General features: G+C 49.1%; 1 protein-coding gene across 1 annotated transcript in view; it reads left to right on the top strand.

The window, feature by feature from the left end:
- Window positions 1-20,132, top strand: part of TBC1D30 (TBC1 domain family member 30) — a 45,618-nt gene that overhangs the window by 6,393 nt on the left and 19,093 nt on the right. The window contains exon 2 of the mRNA XM_078609817.1: window positions 7,247-7,411. Within this exon, the coding sequence (XP_078465943.1) occupies window positions 7,247-7,411 (165 nt within the window). The remainder of the gene's footprint in view (window positions 1-7,246; window positions 7,412-20,132) is intronic.

Raw genomic sequence — 20,132 nt, 5'->3', positions numbered from 1 at the left:
AACACAGCTCATCGTCCCTCCTGGAGTCAATAAAATAAGTTCCACTCCTAGAGAAGGTAATGCATTTGTTCGTTGTAAAAATGTGAACTGTATATGCTGTCAATTCTCGTTGCACTCCAGCCAGAGCCAAGTGAGACTCAACCCGGCATTGAAACGTCTCTGCTGGCACCACTTCGGCACAGGATGTCGCCGATGTTGAGCTATGACTACGGGTCCCGTGTTTAGTCGTCGCGGTGTGCTGACTAAAGAGTTCTCTCCTCTTTGTTATGGCCACGCAAGTCGGGGTTGTGAGGTAGTGGGAGTATAGCGCACTCATTATAAACGTGCCATGCTGTATTGTTTATTTGTCAAGATTAGTTCTGCTCTTACAATGAACAATTCAACTCGGCGTACAAAGTCTGATAATGTTGATGCAAAATAGCGGCTTGGGCAGCTGAACAAAACCGGAATTTCCGCTTGCTTTGCATACCAAGATGTGACTTCACACTTCTTGGCTCGGTGCACACCGCCTGGTGAATGCCATCAGCTGGGATAGCTGAGATTGTGACAATTAATGTAGGCACCGTCACGACAAGGCAATTGTAGACCCAGCCTTATTATGACTTGTCGGTACTGTATGACTTTCATCGCCAACTGCTGCTCTCACTTGTGCCCGAGGGGCTTCTGGTGAGCAGCCCGATCCTTGCATTTTTGGGACAACTTCTGGATGCTGTGATTCAAGTCAAACCACCAGACAGCTTCCAAAAACAAACTCGTTTTTATCGCAGCTGTTAAACATGACTGCCACCACACAGTGAGTAGCGCTTTGGTCAATGTGTAAGCGGCGATGGAACCCGTCGGTCTAAACGGTTTTAACAATGGGGGTAGACTAACAAGAGCGTGGTAGCCAGAAGAAAGAGTTTGTCCGAGAGCACGACCAGCAAAGAGATGGAGCTATGAGATCGGCCCGTACACAGGAACAAAAGGACTTGGGGATGGGGGCGGGGGTGAGCAAGTGACTGCAGAGACAACGTTGCGCGTCAAGTGTAACACGAGCCTCGTGCTTGCCCCTTGTGAAGCCAGACGAGCGTTGTTTTACAGCTGTTACACCTGGCAGGCGGATTATTATATCGCAGAATCGTGATAGATGGCGATGGCTTGGGAAGGCGTTCATACAGCAATGGATTGATCTGGCTGATGGTGATAGCTGTAGTTGGGAATTGAATGATGATGATAGAATCTGGCAGCCACACAGGAGCCCTTGAATGATACAATCGCGTTTTCTCAGCGTTTGCAAGGAAAGGACTGCTGGCTGAATCCGAGTAAGACATGGTTCACAACGTCCTGCCCCCACCGAGTGGCATTGTGGGGTGGTTTTCAGCTCCAAAATAAAGCAGGTCGCGGTCTGTTGGTCCAAAAAAGAAACCTCACAAACCAACCGGATTCATCTCCCCTTCCACATGGCGGCGTGCATTGAGGCGGCATGCCCAGCCGCACCGCATCGCGCCACGTGAAATCGGACTCTGATCCGAGAAGCTGAATCCCGCGTGGTCTGTGAATGGCCGCGTTGTGATCGGCAGCGATGGATGATGCTGAGCGCAGGATTTCTCAGGGTGCTCTCATGTCCACCGGGGCCACGATCACAGAACTGGGCACAATGTTGCCCTAATGGGCTTGACAGCTCGGCATAGAAGGCGCCTGTGTGAATGTCGGCAGTGTGCAGCATGCGTGTGTCGGGTTACTGTCGACGTGGGCGCCCTGCGAGGCTGCGTGTGTGTGTGTGTGTCTGAACAAGCCGGGTCAAAGTGTCCGTGTACTCCCACACGAGCCACTCTGTGGTCTTCGTTGGCGGCCCTGAGGCTGTGCTGGAGATTCCACACTCCTCTGACGGGGCCAATCTACAAAGAGCAACCACTGTTGACGTTGCACAGTGGCACCTGGCTAGATTTATGGTGTGTGTGTGTGTATTCTTGCATGCGTGTATTTGTGTATTGTGTACATAATTACGTGTTACATATTGAGTGGTGGAACGGTACATAGCGCACTTCACTATGAACCCGTAGACCTGGGTTCAATTTCCAGCCACGATTTACATTAGTGGTGCGTGATAACTGGACTGATCTTGGTTTCGAATGAGTTTCTGGGGATACAAAGGCAGTAGTAGCATGGTTGCGGCCAAACCACCTTTTGTTTTGTTGGCCATGCTGGTCTTTAAGGGTGGAACGAGTTGCCCTCCGGGGATCCTGTGACTCGTCTGCTTCAGAATAAATATTTAACATAAATAATGGATGGGGAATTCCACTTAATAATATATTTTACAGAAGTTGAAGGTGCGTCGTAAAATCCAACATGCGGCCTGAAACGTGGCACCTTGACATGAGCGTTATCATTGTGCACAGCGTGCAACCCATGTGCCGCTCAATCTCCGTGCCACTCGCTCCGATATGCCCTCAGTCCGCCGGATGGATGTTAGCAAAGTGCTCTGAGAGAAAATGTTTCCCAGTACTTTACACAGTTGTTAAAATATGTATTATTCGTTTGTACATCTGGAAACCCAGAGCAGAGTTCTGCATATACGCTGCTGTTACTGGTATTGAGTAGCTTTGAGATGAGTGGTATTGTCTTACAAGAAGCACCATTTGTAAGACAATACAATTTTAGCACTCCAATCAGTTCTGGCCACCGTTATTCTAGTGGGGTCCGTGTTATGTTGCTCTGCATTTTCCCGCGTCGTATTTACCGGTCTAAATGTACTGTGAAGAAGGGCTATTGCCGGAAAGTCTCTAGAATGCTTTAATCAAAGGCAGCAGTGTCATTGAATGAGAGGATTTTTTTGTCATAAATGTTGATTTTTGGAAACGCCCAAAAATGTTGTGTGTCTTTCTGATGTCTTTTAATCCGGACAATATAATAACATTTGTACACTCAAAACACTTCCCCCTCTCGTCCATAAAGCTAAATCGTGGATCTTTGTATTCTGTCTGTCGCTACGACCGTCATCTATGTACTGTAGTGTGCACAGTTATTGCACAGTATCACCACAAGGCGATACTGTGTAATACAATACAGTACTGCAGTGTGTGGAGTAATATTGCCTCGAGGGACAGTCGGGTGTGATATCGCTTCTGTGGGAGGTTACCCGAAAGGAACAATTTACCAAACCTGTGAATATTCTCTGCAAATGTGGTGATGACAGCAAATTACGTGCGGGACCTTTTACAGCCGAACAAATTAGCACGCCCGTGCGATAATTGTTCCCACGGTGCAGCGTTCAGAGAGCCGAGATTATTGGCTTGAAGCTCAGATTATCTTGCAGCCCATGAACCATGGCCCCAAAGTCCAGCGTGCAAACTATGATGACCCAGCGTTATATATGCAATCTTTGAATGCGTTTTTACCTTACGAAATTCACCTGTGTGGGATGTTTCTGTTATGGCCTCCTGTGTTGGTTTTGTCTGGGCATTGTTGACTCTCCCACGCCCACACATGCGAGGTAAGCACTTTGCAACGGCACTGGTGAACTCTTCCAGTGCACAACCTTCAGAAACTCTGTCAGACATTTCTGGCAAAACAAATAAATGATAAAACTTGATAAAATATGTAATTAACTATGGCCTACGACCAAATCGCATGGAATGTGCGTGCAAATCTCGTCACATCACGGAAAACGGTGAGGGCTTGGATGGGTGACAACTATGGCGGTGTAATTCGGCTGCAGGGTTATACTGTCGTCTGTCGGCCAAAGGGCAGTGCAGAAACATCCATTAATGTGCTGTACTTTGCTCCAACATGTATGCTCCCCACCCTCGCCAATCTGACGTGACGAGCGTAGTGGAGTGTGGTGAGATTTAACCCCTCGACTGATAGTGTGGAGAAGGATGCCCTCACACAGCAGTGGGTTGTACATTTGCAACCTGTTCAGATTCAATATCTCTTGCAAGGGGAAACGTGGACGTCTATATTGAAATTGTATTTTTAAACAATACAGTACTGTAATTAATTTATAAAATGCAACATAAACGTAACTAGGCGAACAAGGGGGCTCGTGGAAGATATGGAGACACGCGGCAGCTCTGTGATTATCTGGTGATGACGTCCCCCACGTTACTTCATGTCCGCCAGTCGCAGCTGCCACTTGTCAATGTATCTTGGAAATCTGGTCCACAACAAGCAGCTGATGATGAAATCCGGGGCCTTCATTTGGAATACAAGTTGTGTCTTCATCACACACATTCTTTTTTATTTATCTATTGTGTCTTTATGTCGTCGTAAGATGTATTTATCTATTTCCCCACAACACGCCGTCTCGCCTACTTGCCCTACCCAGTGTGTGAGGTGACCTTTCCGGCTTGGCAACCAAGGGAAGACGGTGGAGGGGGAGGTGTGGAGCTCTCAGGCCGCATGTCGTGAAGGTGGCTTGTCCATGAGAGTCCCTCTGGAGGTGTTTGTCCTTCCCCGTCCATGCTGGCCACACGCGACACACACCGACACCACGACCTGCCGGTGGACCTGCGGTGTCCGCCGCTGGCTGTCGGAGGCGAGAGAGATTTAAAGAAACCGGCACCATTGTTTCAACTGCCTCTCGGGGAGATCAAAATGAAACACGAACCTCTGAATTGCAAGTCCAGCACGCAAGCCGTGAACCCCACGACGGCACCCCCTGCATATTGGAGAACAATTCCTCTTCATAAGAATAAAGTCCTGCCAATGACTCTCCCTTTACTCCACCTGGCAGGAGATGTTTCAACTGTGAAGTTTGGAAATGTCTCGACAACGCTTCGTGAAGGCTGCAATGGTTTACAGCGGTCACAAAACCGTGTCAAGGTTACGTCTCTCCTGGCTCTCAGAAGGAAGCCGTGTACAGTACTGTACAGCACATGTGGTATAATCATGACTGTACGTGCATACTATGGTTTGCTGGCTCAGCTGTGGGTGGTGTTCACCGGTGTTCGTCATCATCTGGCAGGGGGAGAGGTGTCTCCGTCAAGAGAATGAATTCCTCGCGTGCCTCTCTCTAATTTAGCAAACGCGACCAACAGTAGTCGGAGTCGGGACGTTGGTGGAACGGGCCGGGTCACCCTCGGGGTGTCCCACCCCAACATTCCGTCACGGGAGCTTGACTCAGGTGAAACCTGTTTGGCTGATTGACGTAATTAATGAATTAATGAATTACATTTTTGAAACAACTCGCGCAGCAGTTCATAAACAAACCTGCCTTGTGAAGTCACGAGCTATTACTAGTGCACTGCGCCCATCTCATTTACATAACCCCGCCCACTCTGTCACTAGCCCCGCCCAGTCTGTCACTAGCCCCCCCACTCCGAGTGGCCGCCTCCTCGCCCCCTCCCCCACCTCCTCCTGCTCTCCTGCCAATGCGTTGAGCGTGAGAGGTCGGCAATGTTTCAACCGGCAGAGCAAAAGCATGTGAAGAAGTTGGCTTGGCACCCCAGCCACAGCCCTTCTGAAACGGGGCTGTGTCCTTGCCAAACGGGAATGTTCGGCAGCAGAGGCGGCGCTGTGGATTGACCTCTCGGCGGCTAGGCAGCGCTGTGGATTGACCTCTCGGGGCGGCTAGGCGGCGCTGTGGTTTGACCTCTCGGCGGCGAGGCGGCGCTGTGGATTGACCTCTCGGTGGCTAGGCGGCGCTGTGGATTGACCTCTCGGTGGCTAGGCGGCGCTGTGGATTGACCTCTCGGTGGCTAGGCGGCGCTGTGGATTGACCCCTCGGTGGCTAGGCGGCACTGTGGATTGACCTATCGGTGGCTAGGCGGCGCTGTGGATTGACCTCTCGGTGGCTAGGCGGCGCTGTGGATTGACCTCTCGGTGGCTAGGCGGCGCTGTGGATTGACCTCTCGGTGGCTAGGCGGCGCTGTGGATTGACCTCTCGGTGGCTAGGCGGCGCTGTGGATTGACCTCTCGGTGGCTAGGCGGCGCTGTGGATTGACCCCTCGGTGGCTAGGTGGCGCTGTGGATTGACCTCTCGGGGCGGCGAGGCGGCGCTGTGGATTGACCTCTCGGTGGCTAGGCGGCGCTGTGGATTGCCTTCTCGGGGCGGCAAGGCGGCGCTGTGGATTGATCCCTCGGTGGCTAGGCGGCGCTGTGGATTGACCTCTCGGTGGCTAGGCGGCGCTGTGGATTGACCTCTCGGGGCGGCTAGGCGGCGCTGTGGATTGACCTCTCGGTGGCTAGGCGGCGCTGTGGATTGACCTCTCGGTGGCTAGGTGGCGCTGTGGTTCGAGTGGCTGCGTCAGGAGGCTACTGTCCTCACACAATCCCAGTTTCGGGCTTGAGCAAAACAAATAATCCCCAATGTATTTCAATTGTGTTACTGGGATCCTTTAATGAGACAAAGAATCCATTTAGAAATGTCTCTTAGCAGTGCGCATGTTATATCAGAAACTGTCTCTGGAAGAGGTTCATTCCAGGACATTTCCCCAAAAAACGATTCCACTATTTTTTTTATCCTTCACACAGGAGAATGCACAGTTCCTGATCGTTACTTCATATTTATTAACCTGACAATCTTTACCCGCGTAAATAATCCCATCTTTATGTGCACGTGTCTGTATCGGCGTGTATGCATTTCAGCGTAGTGCTTAGTGCACTGCGCTATGAACCCGGTGACCCGATTTTCGATCCCCGCTCACGAATCCTGAACTGGTCCTGGGCCTCCCCTAGGTCGACTCGGCAATGGGGAGAGAAAGGTGGCCTGTGCGTGGTGCTGTCCAATATGTGCTCGCTAACAGCACTTGCCCCAGCAGTCTGATAAAGGCGACATGGGGAAACTCTGTATCTACCTTTGTGTATCATGCAAAACGTACCTCTACGGTCTATAAGGTTCAATGGTGGATCTGTACCTGCATGTATGTGCATGTGACTTTATCTCTGTGTATATCTCTATGGATGTGTGGATATCTCTATGGATGTGTGCATATATGTGTGTTTCTATACAGGGGAGCTGTGGTGCAGTGGTTAATGCGTTGAGCTATGAACCCAGAGGCCCGAGTTCAATTCCTGCTCACGGTTAACACCAGTGACGATTATCTGAACTGGTCATAGACCTCTCCTAGGTCAACTCGGGTAAAATGAGGACCTGGTTCGGTGTGTAAATATCGCCGCCTGGGAGACAAAGGTGGCGAGGCGTGGTACTGGCCACGCGCCCGCCGCGCGCGCCGTGCCGGTCTCCACGGGCGCCGCTCGCTGACGGCACTCGCCCCAACGGCGTGTTGAAGGCTACGGGGGCCTCTCTGTCTCTGTCTCTCTGCAGACGTGGAGGAGCTGCTGCGCGTGCGAGCCGAGCTGCAGGAGCGGGCCGCGCTGCGCTCCACGCAGCTCGTGCGGCAGCTGCGGCTGCGCGACCGCCGCGCCGAGCGCCTCCAGCGGCACTGCGACGTGCTGACCGCGTGCCTGCAGGCCGCCTCGCAGAAACGCCGTGAGTGGCCGTGGGGCGCGCACACTCGCACGCGTCCGTGCCGTCGTCTGCCATCCATCATCGAGGGTCGCCACGAAGAGTCGTCGTCGTCACGACAATGACCGTTTAGTTGTCTGTTTCATCCTCGTCATTTTAGTTGACAACATTGAGATGAGTATCTACATCATCAATGGCATCCTCATTATCACAAACACATCGTCAACTTAATGACCATACGAGCATCTTGCGTTTAGTTTCATCACCCTAACCATCACATTCTTAATGACTGTCATTTATCAGTATAATCATCATCAATATCCCCATTATTAGTGGCATCATAATTATGATTATTACTGTCCATCAATCACTAGGTTGACGTGCATATCTATCATTGAACAGGGCTAAATTTCAGCCAGGCCTGTCCAGAATGGGTGTTTAAGAAAATACTTCCGCAGGCACACATCACATCCAGTAAAAACTCTCGCTGTGGTTGTGGCTAACAACCGCATGCCACTACTGTCCTGCCTCCAGGACCACGCGAATCCTGCAGCATCACAGAAAATATTCCTTGAGAAACCAAGCCCTGCCAATGACCATGCATTTTGCTGTCAGCTTCAGCATCATCAGCATATCTCACATTTTTATGGTAACCTACATCTTCATAACAGCGCTCAATGATCATCATCATTCAGCAGCAGCAGCAACTGTCTTCATCATGAAAATTGTATTCACAATGACTCATTTTCATTATTAATTCGGCTAAAAGAACCATCATGACTGAGATGAATTAGTATTGTTATCATCATCGTGACCTTTATCAACATCATAATCATGGCATTCACCTTCTTGTTGAGGATTATCATTTTCACAATAACACAGGGTCATCGTCATGACCATGAATCGATGGTACAATCAATGTGGTCGTCGTGCGTAGAGGGGGGCCAGTACCTTAAGGGAATGTGGAATTCCCACCACCTGGCTCTGAGCCAGCAATGGAGGTGAGTGTTGCCACACTTGCGTTTGAGGCGGTTTGACTCGACTGGAACGTCTGTAGATGCCTGTCGGTCATTTTGTGAACACATGACTGTCGCGTATGCCCATGAAACGTGCTCTCTTTGTATCGGCATGCATCTGGGCTTCCAAAGATGAAGGTGGCGATGGCTTTATGAATCCTGCTTCTAAGCCGTTATCTGCGGCTTTATACTCCAAGATTCATGCTGCATGCTTCACGAATGTGCAATCTGTGCTCTACGCTTCCCACTACGAGCTGGGTATGCTGCTCTGTGCGTCTTCGTGCTTCACGACGATAATTCACGAATTGTGCTTCTTGCTTCACGTTCCCTGATCTGTGACCTATTTTCTCCGCGTTATGCTTCACGGCTCATTGTCCACGATGCGTGTGCCCTGATTTATGCCTCGCCCTTCCTAATCTGTGGTCCTCGCTTCATGATTTGTTTCCTATTTAAACGCTGAGCGCCACGCTTTGTGCGTTACGCTTCTTCAGGATGCGCGGCACGCTGCGGCCCTGTTGATTCATGGCTCGTGATCTATGCTTCGTGCGCCATGCGTTTTGTGTAATTAGGATTCAAAATCTTTATGTGTCTTGCGTTTAATGATCACCGTCTGTTCTGCTTGATTCGCACTCCCATTGTCACAATTCAGAGTGAGTGATCCACCGTTACCATGTGTGTGTTGAGTTGCTTCGGACATGCCCTTCATAAGTGCTCGCTAACAGCACTTGCCCCAAAAGTCTGTTCAGGCTATACGGGGGATCTTTGTCTTAGCTTTTTGGTACTAAGATTGTGTACACTTTACAAATGGTGGGTTGCAGTCGACGATAAAACCAGAGGTGGAGTTTGACTTCTATATTTGGGGGAGGGGGGGGCATGGGTTCACTTTGTCCTTCACATTAGGAATCACGGGTGCATAATTTGTTTATTTTTAATCCTTATTGTAAACTACTGAAGATAAATTAATAAAGGTGTCCAGTTTGGGGGGGTATTGCCCCCTCGTGCCCCCCCCCCCGCAAACTCTGTCCACTCAAAAGGTTCTCATGAGTGGAGGTCCCAGGAATACGAAAGATAGAAGTCAGCCATTGTGCATAGCATTAAAACACTTTTAATACATTGGGGTTCATTTAATGTTCCTGAAGGACGCAGGTCCTGTGTCTTAGTCGACTGGATTCAACTGGATGTTCGTTTGGTTCTAAAATCTGCCAGGGCACTGGGGCCACGTCTGTCCTCCCTTCCTGATTGAGCAGTGATGGAGGAGTACCTCTGGTATCGGTGCCGCTCTCACAGCGCAGGGCAACGGTGAGGGCGCCGTGTCGCACAGGGACCACAGTCTCGCCTGCGCTAGATGCACAGTGGGGGGCAGGCACTGCTACGAGGCTTCACCCAATTAGGTGATTAATCAGCAATGTTCTTGTTTGTAAAATGTTAAACATGACTCGAGCACATGTGGCTCACTTTCAAAATGTTCATATTTTATAGAGCCAGAAATACCCCTTTTATTGGGATTTAATGAAGCAATCATTAATAATAATTACTTATTTACTCAGGAAATATCAGGGATGATGGTCGATACTGAGCACAGAGTGGCAAGTAAGGGAGGGGACAACCACCGCTGCACAGATCAAGCCACGAGTTCGACTCGTGTGCAGAACTGGATGGATTGTTGCATCACGAGGCCGGGAGTGATGGTGACTACTTGGGCAGATCGTCCAACGATGGTTAGATCATGGCTGATGATGTGACTACATAGATTCTTACTATTCCATGGGCCACGAGGTCAATTCATGACAATGAATTGTGACAATTCATTGACGTATTGGGAGCTCCATCTGCCATGAAAAATGCCATTCACATTCCCACTCATATCCTTCCATGTTATTGTGGGTTGTGTTTTACCATCAAACTGGTGCTCACATTTTTCATATAACTTTGCATCATGCAGCCTGATAGCACTAGCAGAGGGCTCAACTCCCAATTGTTAGGTTTCAACTTCGAACCTAGGTCAGTGGTTCACATTGCCCAAAAAAAACAATACGACTTTGCGGTAAGTCGCTAGGCCTTGTCCTATGGGGAGAGGTACTGGCCCCCACCATCGCTTCCGTTCCTCCCTTGAAACAACTCCCATCTCTTCTCCCAAGCCCATCATCCTGCTACTGCTACTCCCTAACCCCCCCCCCCCAGCTACGACCAGGCCTACCTAAACTCCTATCACTACCCCAACCCCGATCACTACCTCTACCCCTCCTTAACCTCTCCCAACTGTTCTCCTGTCACCATAACTACGCCGCTACTTTTAATGATATTCGTGGGTCTTTCGGTAAAATCACGTAGATAGGTTCAAAGAAAATAACAAAAAACTACGACGTTTCGATCGCAACACAAGCGGTCTTTATTTTAACCACTGTAATATCTTGCCTTGGACTAACACACGATATAAATCTATTTAAGATAAGAATGCAACGTTTCTTCACTCGATCATAACTGCCAATCGAGTCAAGATCATCTGAGCATAGATCTGCTCTGACTTGCCTGGGCATTGCACGAGCGGTGTGAGCTTGACTTCGTGTCTCCCTGTGTGTTTCATAAAACTATAAAGGGGCAGCCCCTCAATGTCTTGCTCATGCCACTACTGTTGGAAGGGCCTCCACTCGAGAGCTTTGGAGAGCTCCTCTCGAGGGTATTTGGCCTACTCTTCCATGCTGGCCAGATGCCTTGGAAGAGGTGGGCGATTCCCACACTTTAGCCCATGGCCTGGGATCTGCTGATGGACGAGCTGTGGCGTTGCACCCATTTAGGTGGCCGAGTGGCCACAGGCAACGACCACGTTCAGTGACCCACACTCTGCGGTGTGGCACCGCCCACTGCACCTTCGTAGCTGCCTGCAGCCATCGCACAGCAGAGTCTGCATTCATTATGTCTCAGGAATTACAAAAGTCGGACAATGTGCTGCGGTCAATGGCATTACAAGCATTCTGTGTGGGGGACAGCACGTGCTCGCGTTAAACTGATGCTGCAGCACAACGATAGGGCAGCCGGTGCCATGAGAACGGTCATTCTTCTTCTGCTCGACGTAGCATGCCCCACAAAGGTGTTGTCAGCCTTGGGGGGCTTGACGAGATGCAGTTGAATTCTTTGATAGTAAAAAACCGAAGGTTATTTTAACACTAGTGTGACGATAGAGTGATATATAATTGTTTCATGTCATTGTAATGTGTTTACTGATTAGGTTAGTTCCATGGAATTGTTTGTTTAAATTTAGACGAGGTGATTGTGTGGGGATTTACGGGGATTAATGCCCATGACACAGAACTAAACCTTGCACAGCTGTTGGGGAGAAGTCTGCTCCAGACAATGTGGGCCTGTCGTCTCGTTACCAACTGCAGGCACCCAAATCCCATAAGTGTACTCCATGTTCAGTTTGTAATGAAATTACTGATACTTGGAACACCCTGGTGGATTGCCGTTTATTATTATGATGTACTATATAGGAATGATAATAATGGCACACAACAACGATGACGACGTCGATGATAATGATGATTATGGTGACGACAACTTTCAGGTTTACGAGCAATTAAAAGCGTTCCCGACGCGTGACGACATCGCCATGTCAGGGCTGGGTAGGGAGACCGCGAGCCACAATGCGTGGCTCGGTGGGCCCGGCCCTACTCTGACGTCACAGTCCGTGGCTCCACCCACCGCACCCCCGTACACCCCGACCGCTTCCATCTCGTCGAGAACGCATTCTCCACGACGACGGCGGCCGGTGGTCACTGCTGGCATGAAGATCCCGCAGGGTGAGTGTGCGCTCGCTGTGCCCGGCGCGTCCGATCGCGTGCGCTTCCTCGTGGCCGGTCAGCCGTACGATCGGTCAACCTGTTGGGTGCATCGGTCGTAGCGGGGCACGCAAACGAAACAATTAATCACGATTAGAATGATTGTGCTTGGGCATTGCTGTTCCTTTTATTGTTGTTATTTGTTTTATGGTTATTGTTGCCGTAAATATAAATCTTAATATTACGTCTTGTGATTTTACTCGTTGTCTTTTTAAAGGTAATTTTAAATGGTGCGTAATTACATGTTACATTTCATAGTGTGTTATTTTTATGATGCTATGATGAGGTCATGTGGTGTTGTGGCAATGTTATTCACATTGTGTACAAACGCTGCTCGTCCCACGACTGCTGTCTTGCGTGGTAGTTTTGGTGTAATCGTTACGTCCTGAATAACGAGCGAATCTCTCCGCTGGGTGTCACGGCCGATGGACGCGGCTGGTGGTCAGACACTCGCGAGTTCAAATCCCGGTCAGAGGGTAACTCGGCCTCGAATCGTTTTGGTCCGTTCGATCAAATGTGAAATGTCAACAATGGTTGTCTTACGGAGAGACTGGCCCCTTCCATGGGAATGTGGAATGTCCACCCCTGGTCCAGGGCTGATTACAGAAATGAGTGCTGCCCATTGCTCATTTGAGCAGGGAGACACTTTGACTGAGTCTCGTAATTATTATATTATTGTGATTGTATAATTGTCACACTATCAGTGTCTTTCTTGCTGTTTCATGAGAGTTGGCTTGGTCATCTAATTTTACACTTCTGTACTTGTAAATAGCGTAGTGTATGTTCATATTGTTACATATTCGTACGGTATTTCTCAACTAGATGCTGTCTTATTAACTAGATGCAAATCTTTTGAGATTGCAGTCACTTAATAATTTGTGCGAGAGGCGTTCATGTTTCTCGGATTTCCCACCACGTTCAAAAATAATCTCTGGAATTGCCCAAACATCCTATGCAGGACCCTCCTGGACAAGAGTCTGGTGTACTCAATGAAAATTACCTAGATAAACAATTCTGATACCACATTCCAGTATTATTAATCCCAGGACGCTCTTGAGCTGAGTAGTGCACGCAAACATAAATTAATCTAACTTACCACGCATTCCTCTTCATTTCTGTGCATTCTATACCCTTCGGGTGAATAGCAGATTGCAAATGCAATTGACATCCGTTCCACTGCATTTTGCTCAACCCGTGTGTGAGCTGCAAGGCAAATGCATTTGTATGTTTTGTGCCTGTGTCTTTGTGTATTGCCTGCACAAGGTTGTAATAGTACACCGTGTTTTCTCACTAATTGTAATTCAATTGAATATGGTTTAATATTGAGATTTGAATATAATTTGTCTGGACGATTGTAGAAAATCTGACATTGATGGCGTTTTCATCTCAGAGGCTCCCTCCCCTCCACGTGAGCAAAATGAGACTTTCCACCGCTTTGTAGTCTTCTGACTCGATAAAGTGCACGACAAATGCCATTTACTCTTTGTTGAGTTGCCCAAGGCCAAGAAAAATGTTCAAACTCGATTTATTTTTTAACATCGAGTCTTCAAAAAAACCTTGAAAGTTTTCCATTGAGGCTTTGTAGTCGGCATAATTGTTATTGTAGATTATTATTTTATTACAGTAATCTGTCATAATGCTCATCTCAAACCATGACCATATCTGCGGTTAATTATTGGCCAGTACAATACCATTTTTCAGGGAAGTCTATAAGCAGGCACTTTGGCTATAACCAAATCGCCCTGTGGTGGCATCTGCTCTGTGAAGCCAAGCATGGTTGAGCCTGGCTAGTTAGTTGGATTGGTAACTGCCTGTAAATACCTTGGGCTACGAGATTGTGAAGAAATTACAGTGCAAACATGTATTTTAGAATCCATCTGTGTGGAGCTTTTAGTGGATTTTCTCTGGGTATTGTGTTTTTCTCCCACATACCAAACACTCACAAATGGAATTGGCCAAACATCCTAGTTCAGGATCACATATCGAACGATCAAACGTTATTGGGTAAATAAAGGGCATTGTTAGAAGTAAAGTGATTGTTCTATGGAGAGACTGGCACCCCTCGTGTTAATGTGGAATCTCCACCATTGGCTCATGGCTGCCAACAGTAATAAGCGTTACCCCAATGCGTGTTTGAGCATTGGGAGGCACCGATTATAACCATGAAAATGGCTATACAAGTCCATAATGGCATCAGATAGTATGTGGTTTCTCGGCATGATGCACTTCTGGGATTTACAAATATACCTTGTGAGTGTATTAGTACAATCTTGTTTGTTTAATACAATAATCAGCAAAGGGTCTGTTTCATTAGGCCAAGTTCATGCTCGGTTTCAATTACCTGAGTCTCATCAGCAAAGTGTGGCCTGTTGCACAAACTGCTGGGTTGCCTGCTGTTATCAGCAACAACACTGGCTGAACACAAGGGGAGCAATTTGGATCAGTGATCGTAAATGTGTACAAAATTGATGGACATAGGCCAATAGACTATGAAAATTTGTTTTTATTTCGACATGGTGAAATAGAGCCATGTCTTTATTAGTTTAACACCCACATGTCACCACAATGCAACAACGCCCATGTATGTAAACACAAGTAGTCACAAGGAGGGAAGAGTGGTGCAGTGGTTAGCACAATGCACTGCGAATCCACGACCCGATTTTGAATCTCGGTCTTGTCTCCCATCACTGGAGAGTGGTGGTACGTGAACTGGGTTGGGGACCCCCCCCCCGCCTTCACCAACATGCACTGACCAGCGTGGTGAAGTATGGTGAAATCACCCCATGACCGACCAGGCGTGGGGGAGGCCTTTATCCAGCAGTGGGTTGACAAAGAGCTGCATGCATTTGTTGCTAAGTGTACGGGACTTGTTGTTGTTAGCGATTGTCAGGGGGGTGGCCTATGGATGTGCAGCGCTTCAAAGCTCACCTTCGGTGGCTTGATCTGCTGTAATATTTCAATTATAAAACGCTTTGTGAAGTGTGGGAGTAAGTTCAGCACAGAATGTTATTAGCCAAAGGAGATGTTTTAACTTTTTATGCCCTTTATATAATGATGCATCGATCGTTCGACTAAAATAGATTTTTACATTCGCAATACATGTCTCGAATCATGCGTGTGAGAAATGGGTATTTACGATTTTAGAAAATGCTTTAAAATGCCTATGTTATATGTAGGCTAATTGAGCGAACACACCTATAGAGTTATACAACAGAGGGAATAATCAATATAAATGAAATGGTGAAAAGGAGGCAAAATTATAACTGCTTTAATTGAATCGTCACTCCCAATCATGAGAATTTAATCAATTGGTGTGGGGCTGAGTTGTTGTACAAGTTTGTGCCCTACGAGACACTAACTCAGTCATCTTTTTTTAAATATGGATGTATGTACAAGATTATTTACGGGTTTTTATTATAAACACTATGGTGTGATTTCGTTTATTAGAGCTCATAAATATGTATTAACTCACGTCGACGTAACACCTCTTGTTATGATTACATACTTTTGCAGATAATAGAAAAATATGTAATTTATATAGAAACGTTACCGTTGATTTCTGCTCAAATTAAGATGCAGTGGGCACCGTCTGTTGACCGCTCTCCACCGGTGGTGCAAAGTCAGAAGAAGATGATGGAGGTCAACTGCTATTGGCTTGCAATAAAAGGGGACTCGATTTTACTCTCCTTGGGAGATGATGGGCCAAGTGCCATCTCTGAACAGTATTTGAATGAAATAAGTGACCTTCTGATTGTGAGGTTAGAGCTCGGCGGTGGATATTTTGGACATTAATTTCATGTAATTTTTTTTTTTAATGTGGCTGGTGAATGGCTCACGATGCAGTGTATACACAGTATTGAACTCTTTAGACTCACGATGCAGATACACAGTATTTAACTCTTTAGACTCACGATGGAGATACACAGTATTTCACTCTTTAGACTCACGATGCAGATGCACAGTATTTAACTCTTTAGACTCACGATGCAGATACACAGAATTGAACTCTTTAGACTCACGATGCAGATACACAGAATTGAACTCTTTAGACTCACGATGCAGATACACACTATTTCACTCTTTAGACTCACGATGCATGCAGTCTTCTCGTGTCCACCTCTCATCAGAATGTACGCATCGATAATTTACTGCCGACATTTATATTCCAAATTACTACACGCCTGTCCTTAAGATTGATCGATCAATATCGGCCCGCTCTTCCGAACTGAATCGGGTCGCGTCGGGCAGCGCCTCCACCAAAGCCTTCCATCCTGCCCTTAAAATACAAGAAGACACATCAACATGAAGTTCTTCCTCTTGTAGAGAACTCTCACGACGCACCACGTCCTGCGGCGTGTCCTCGAGACGCGAGGTCGCAGGAAGGTCGCAGAGCGCGACGCGCAGCAGCAGCTCGTGGGCAGTGACTCGGGCGGCAGGCGAGTTCTACCGGCAGAACACTCGTGCTGCTGCTGCTCTGGGCACTCGTGCTGCAGCTGCTGCTCTGGGCACTCGTGCTGCTGCTGCTGCTCTGGGCACTCGTGCTGCTGCTCTGGGCACTCGTGCTGCTGCTGCTGCTCTGGGCACTCGTGCTGCTGCTGCTGCTCTGGGCACTCGTGCTGCTGCTGCTGCTCTGGGCACTCGTGCTGCTGCTGCTGCTGCTCTGGGCACTCGTGCTGCTGCTGCTGCTGCTCTGGGCACTCGTGCTGCTGCTCTGGGCACTCGTGCTGCACGAGCTGCATCTCATTTAGAGCCTGAAAGTGCAGCCACGACCGTCCCTGCCCTGCCTCTGTGCTGCTGGCGAGGGCTGCCGTGGGCAGGGGGTGGTGAGTGCGTGTGGAGCACTTGGGGGTGGTCAGTGTGTGTGTGTGGGTGGTGTGTGTGTGTGGGTGGTGTGTGTGTGTGGATGTGTGTGTGTGTGTGGATGTGTGTGTGTGTGGATGTGTGTGTGTGGGTGGTGTGTGTGGGTGGTGTGTGGGTGGTGTGTGTGTGTGTGGATGGGTGGGTGGTGTGTGTGTGTGTGGATGTGTGTGTGTGTGGGTGTGTGGAACACTTGGGGGTGGTGAGTGTGTGGGTGGTGTGTGTGTGTGGATGTGTGTGGGTGTGTGGATGTGTGTGTGTGTGGATGTGTGTGTGTGGGTGGTGTGTGTGGGTGGTGTGTGGGTGGTGTGTGTGTGTGTGGATGGGTGGGTGGTGTGTGTGTGTGTGGATGTGTGTGTGTGTGGGTGTGTGGAACACTTGGGGGTGGTGAGTGTGTGGGTGGTGTGTGTGTGGGTGGTGTGTGTGTGGGTGGTGTGTGTGTGTGGATGTGTGTGGGTGTGTGGAACACTTGGGGGGTGGTGTGTGGGTGTGTGGAGCACTTGGGGGTGGTCAGTGTGTGTGGGTGTGTGGGTGTGTGGATGTGTGTGGGTGTGTGTGTGGTGTGTGTGTGTGGGTGGTGTGTGTGTGTGGGTGGTGTGTGTGGGTGGGTGGTGTGTGTGTGGGTGTGTGGAACACTTGGGGGGTGGTGTGTAGGTGTGTGTGGGTGGCGTGTGGGTGTGTGGATGTGTGTGGGTGTGTGGAACACTTGGGGGTGGTCAGTGTGTGTGGGTGTGTGGATGTGTGTGGGTGTGTGGATGTGTGTGGGTGTGTGGGTGGTGTGTGTGTGTGGGTGGTGTGTGTGTGTGGGTGGTGTGTGTGGGTGGGTGGGTGGTGTGTGTGTGGGTGTGTGGAACACTTGGGGGGTGGTGTGTGGGTGGCGTGTGGGTGTGTGGATGTGTGTGGGTGTGTGGAGCACTTGGGGGTGGTCAGTGTGTGTGGGTGTTTGTGGATGTGTGTGTGGATGTGTGTGTGTGTGGATGTGTGTGAGTGTGTGAGTGTGTGTGAATGTGTGAGTGTGTGGATGTGGGTGGTGTGTGGGTGGGTGGTGTGTGTGTGGATGTGTGTGAGTGTGTGTGAATGTGTGAGTGTGTGGATGTGGGTGGTGTGTGGGTGTGTGTGGGTGTGTGAGTGTGTGGGTGTGTGAGTGTGTGGATGTGGGTGGTGTGTGGGTGTGTGAGTGTGTGGATGTGGGTGGTGTGTGGGTGTGTGAGTGTGTGGATGTGGGTGGTGTGTGAGTGTGTGGATGTGGGTGGTGTGTGAATGTGTGAGTGTGTGGATGTGGGTGGTGTGTGGGTGTGTGAGTGTGTGGATGTGGGTGGTGTGTGAGTGTGTGTGGGTGTGTGAGTGTGTGTGAGTGTGTGTGGGTGTGTGAGTGTGTGGATGTGGGTGGTGTGTGAGTGTGTGTGGGTGTGTGAGTGTGTGTGAGTGTGTGTGGGTGTGTGAGTGTGTGGATGTGGGTGGTGTGTGAGTGTGTGTGGGTGTGTGAGTGTGTGTGAGTGTGTGTGGGTGTGTGAGTGTGTGGATGTGGGTGGTGTGTGGGTGTGTGGACAGTCGCCCGTCCACCTCGTGTCCCCTGGCGGCCTTCACCGGTTGCTCCTCGCTCACAGCACGTGCCCCCCCCCCCCAACAGTCTGTTCAGACTTGACGCGAGATCTCTGTCTTGTGTGAGTCTCTATTTATGGTCGTGATAAAGTATATGGATGGCTGGTTTTTGCATGCGAATGGAAGGTTGTCTGGGTGGGTGTTTTATACGTGTGTGTGGCATGTGTGTGTGTATCTTGTTGCGTAGTTGTGGGTGTGGTTGTGTGCGTGGCTGGGTATCCTTTTGTCAATGACGCTGCTGGATGATGGTCTGCTCATTCCACGTGCGTCATTGGGGTTGATCGTCATGGCACGATCTGTGGTGGATATCTGACGGCCACTCGCCAAGATTGACTCAGCCTTAAATGAGTACTTGGTGCGGTGTGTAAACATCGCCACTAGGGAGACAAAAGCGGCCGGTCTTCATAGGTTGTGACTCGCTAACAGCACTTGCCCCAACAGTCTGTGCAGGCTATCCGGAGGATCTTTGTCTTGATGTTGTGTGTGTGGTGAGGTGCTGCTGTGCCAGAGCCCGACTCAAGTGTTGAAGCCACTGGACACGCGGCCACTGCTGATGTCATCTGCAAGCCAGTCGCCAGGGCGACGGGCGCGTGTGTGCTGTGTGTGTGGTGTGTGTGCGCTGCGGGTGTGTGTGGTGTGTGCTGCGTGTGTGGCGTGTTTGGTGGGGATGCGTGTGTATGTTGGGTGTGTGTGCTGTGTGCTAGGGATGGGTGTGTGTGCTGTGTGTGTGTGTGCGTGCTAGGGATGGGGGTGTGTGTGCTGTGTGTGCTGTGTGTGTGCTGGGGATGGGTGTGGGCTGGGTGTGTGTGTGCTGCGTGTGTGTGTGTGCTGTGTGTGTTGGGGATGCACCACCACCATCTGCTGCTGCTGCTGCACCCTCGGGTGCGGCGCTGCCAAGTGGCCTTCAAAATAAAGGCCTCCCTCATCACGCCCTTCCACACTGCTTAGCTTTAGTAGAGCACGTTTTGGGGATGGATTAGGACAATTTAAAGTGGCATTTCATCGTCGTGAAAACTTAATGTAATGCGCCCTGTTGGGCCTTTTGCAGAAGATAAACAGCAGCTTTAAATCACAATTACATACGTTTGTGTGCAATTTTACGCGCGCACAATGTACTGTAAATATACATTCCTGCTTCGGCAAAGGGAAAATAAAATACCGTAAAATTATACAATATTTGTTTTAAAATCGGAAAGCATTGTAGTTTGACATTCAAAATGAAAATGTACATTGCGGTGTTTAGATTTTTTTTCGCTTAATCCAAATATATCTGTATCCTTGCGTGACAATTATTGTCTATTTAAATTAATACTGTACAAGGGGATACTACAACTAGCCTTTTAGAAACCTACTTGCTGTACTGTCTCAATGAGGCATCCTGTTACCCAACAGCTGGATTGACATCCAAGACGCTGACACTGAATATAGCTGCGG

The sequence above is a fragment of the Lampetra planeri genome, chromosome 32 (genome assembly GCF_965212315.1).
Source record: "Lampetra planeri chromosome 32, kcLamPlan1.2.h2, whole genome shotgun sequence".
NCBI classification, from domain to species: domain Eukaryota; kingdom Metazoa; phylum Chordata; class Hyperoartia; order Petromyzontiformes; family Petromyzontidae; genus Lampetra; species Lampetra planeri.
Note: the sequence above shows the minus strand (reverse complement) of the source record. Positions and strands in the feature narration are given on the sequence as shown.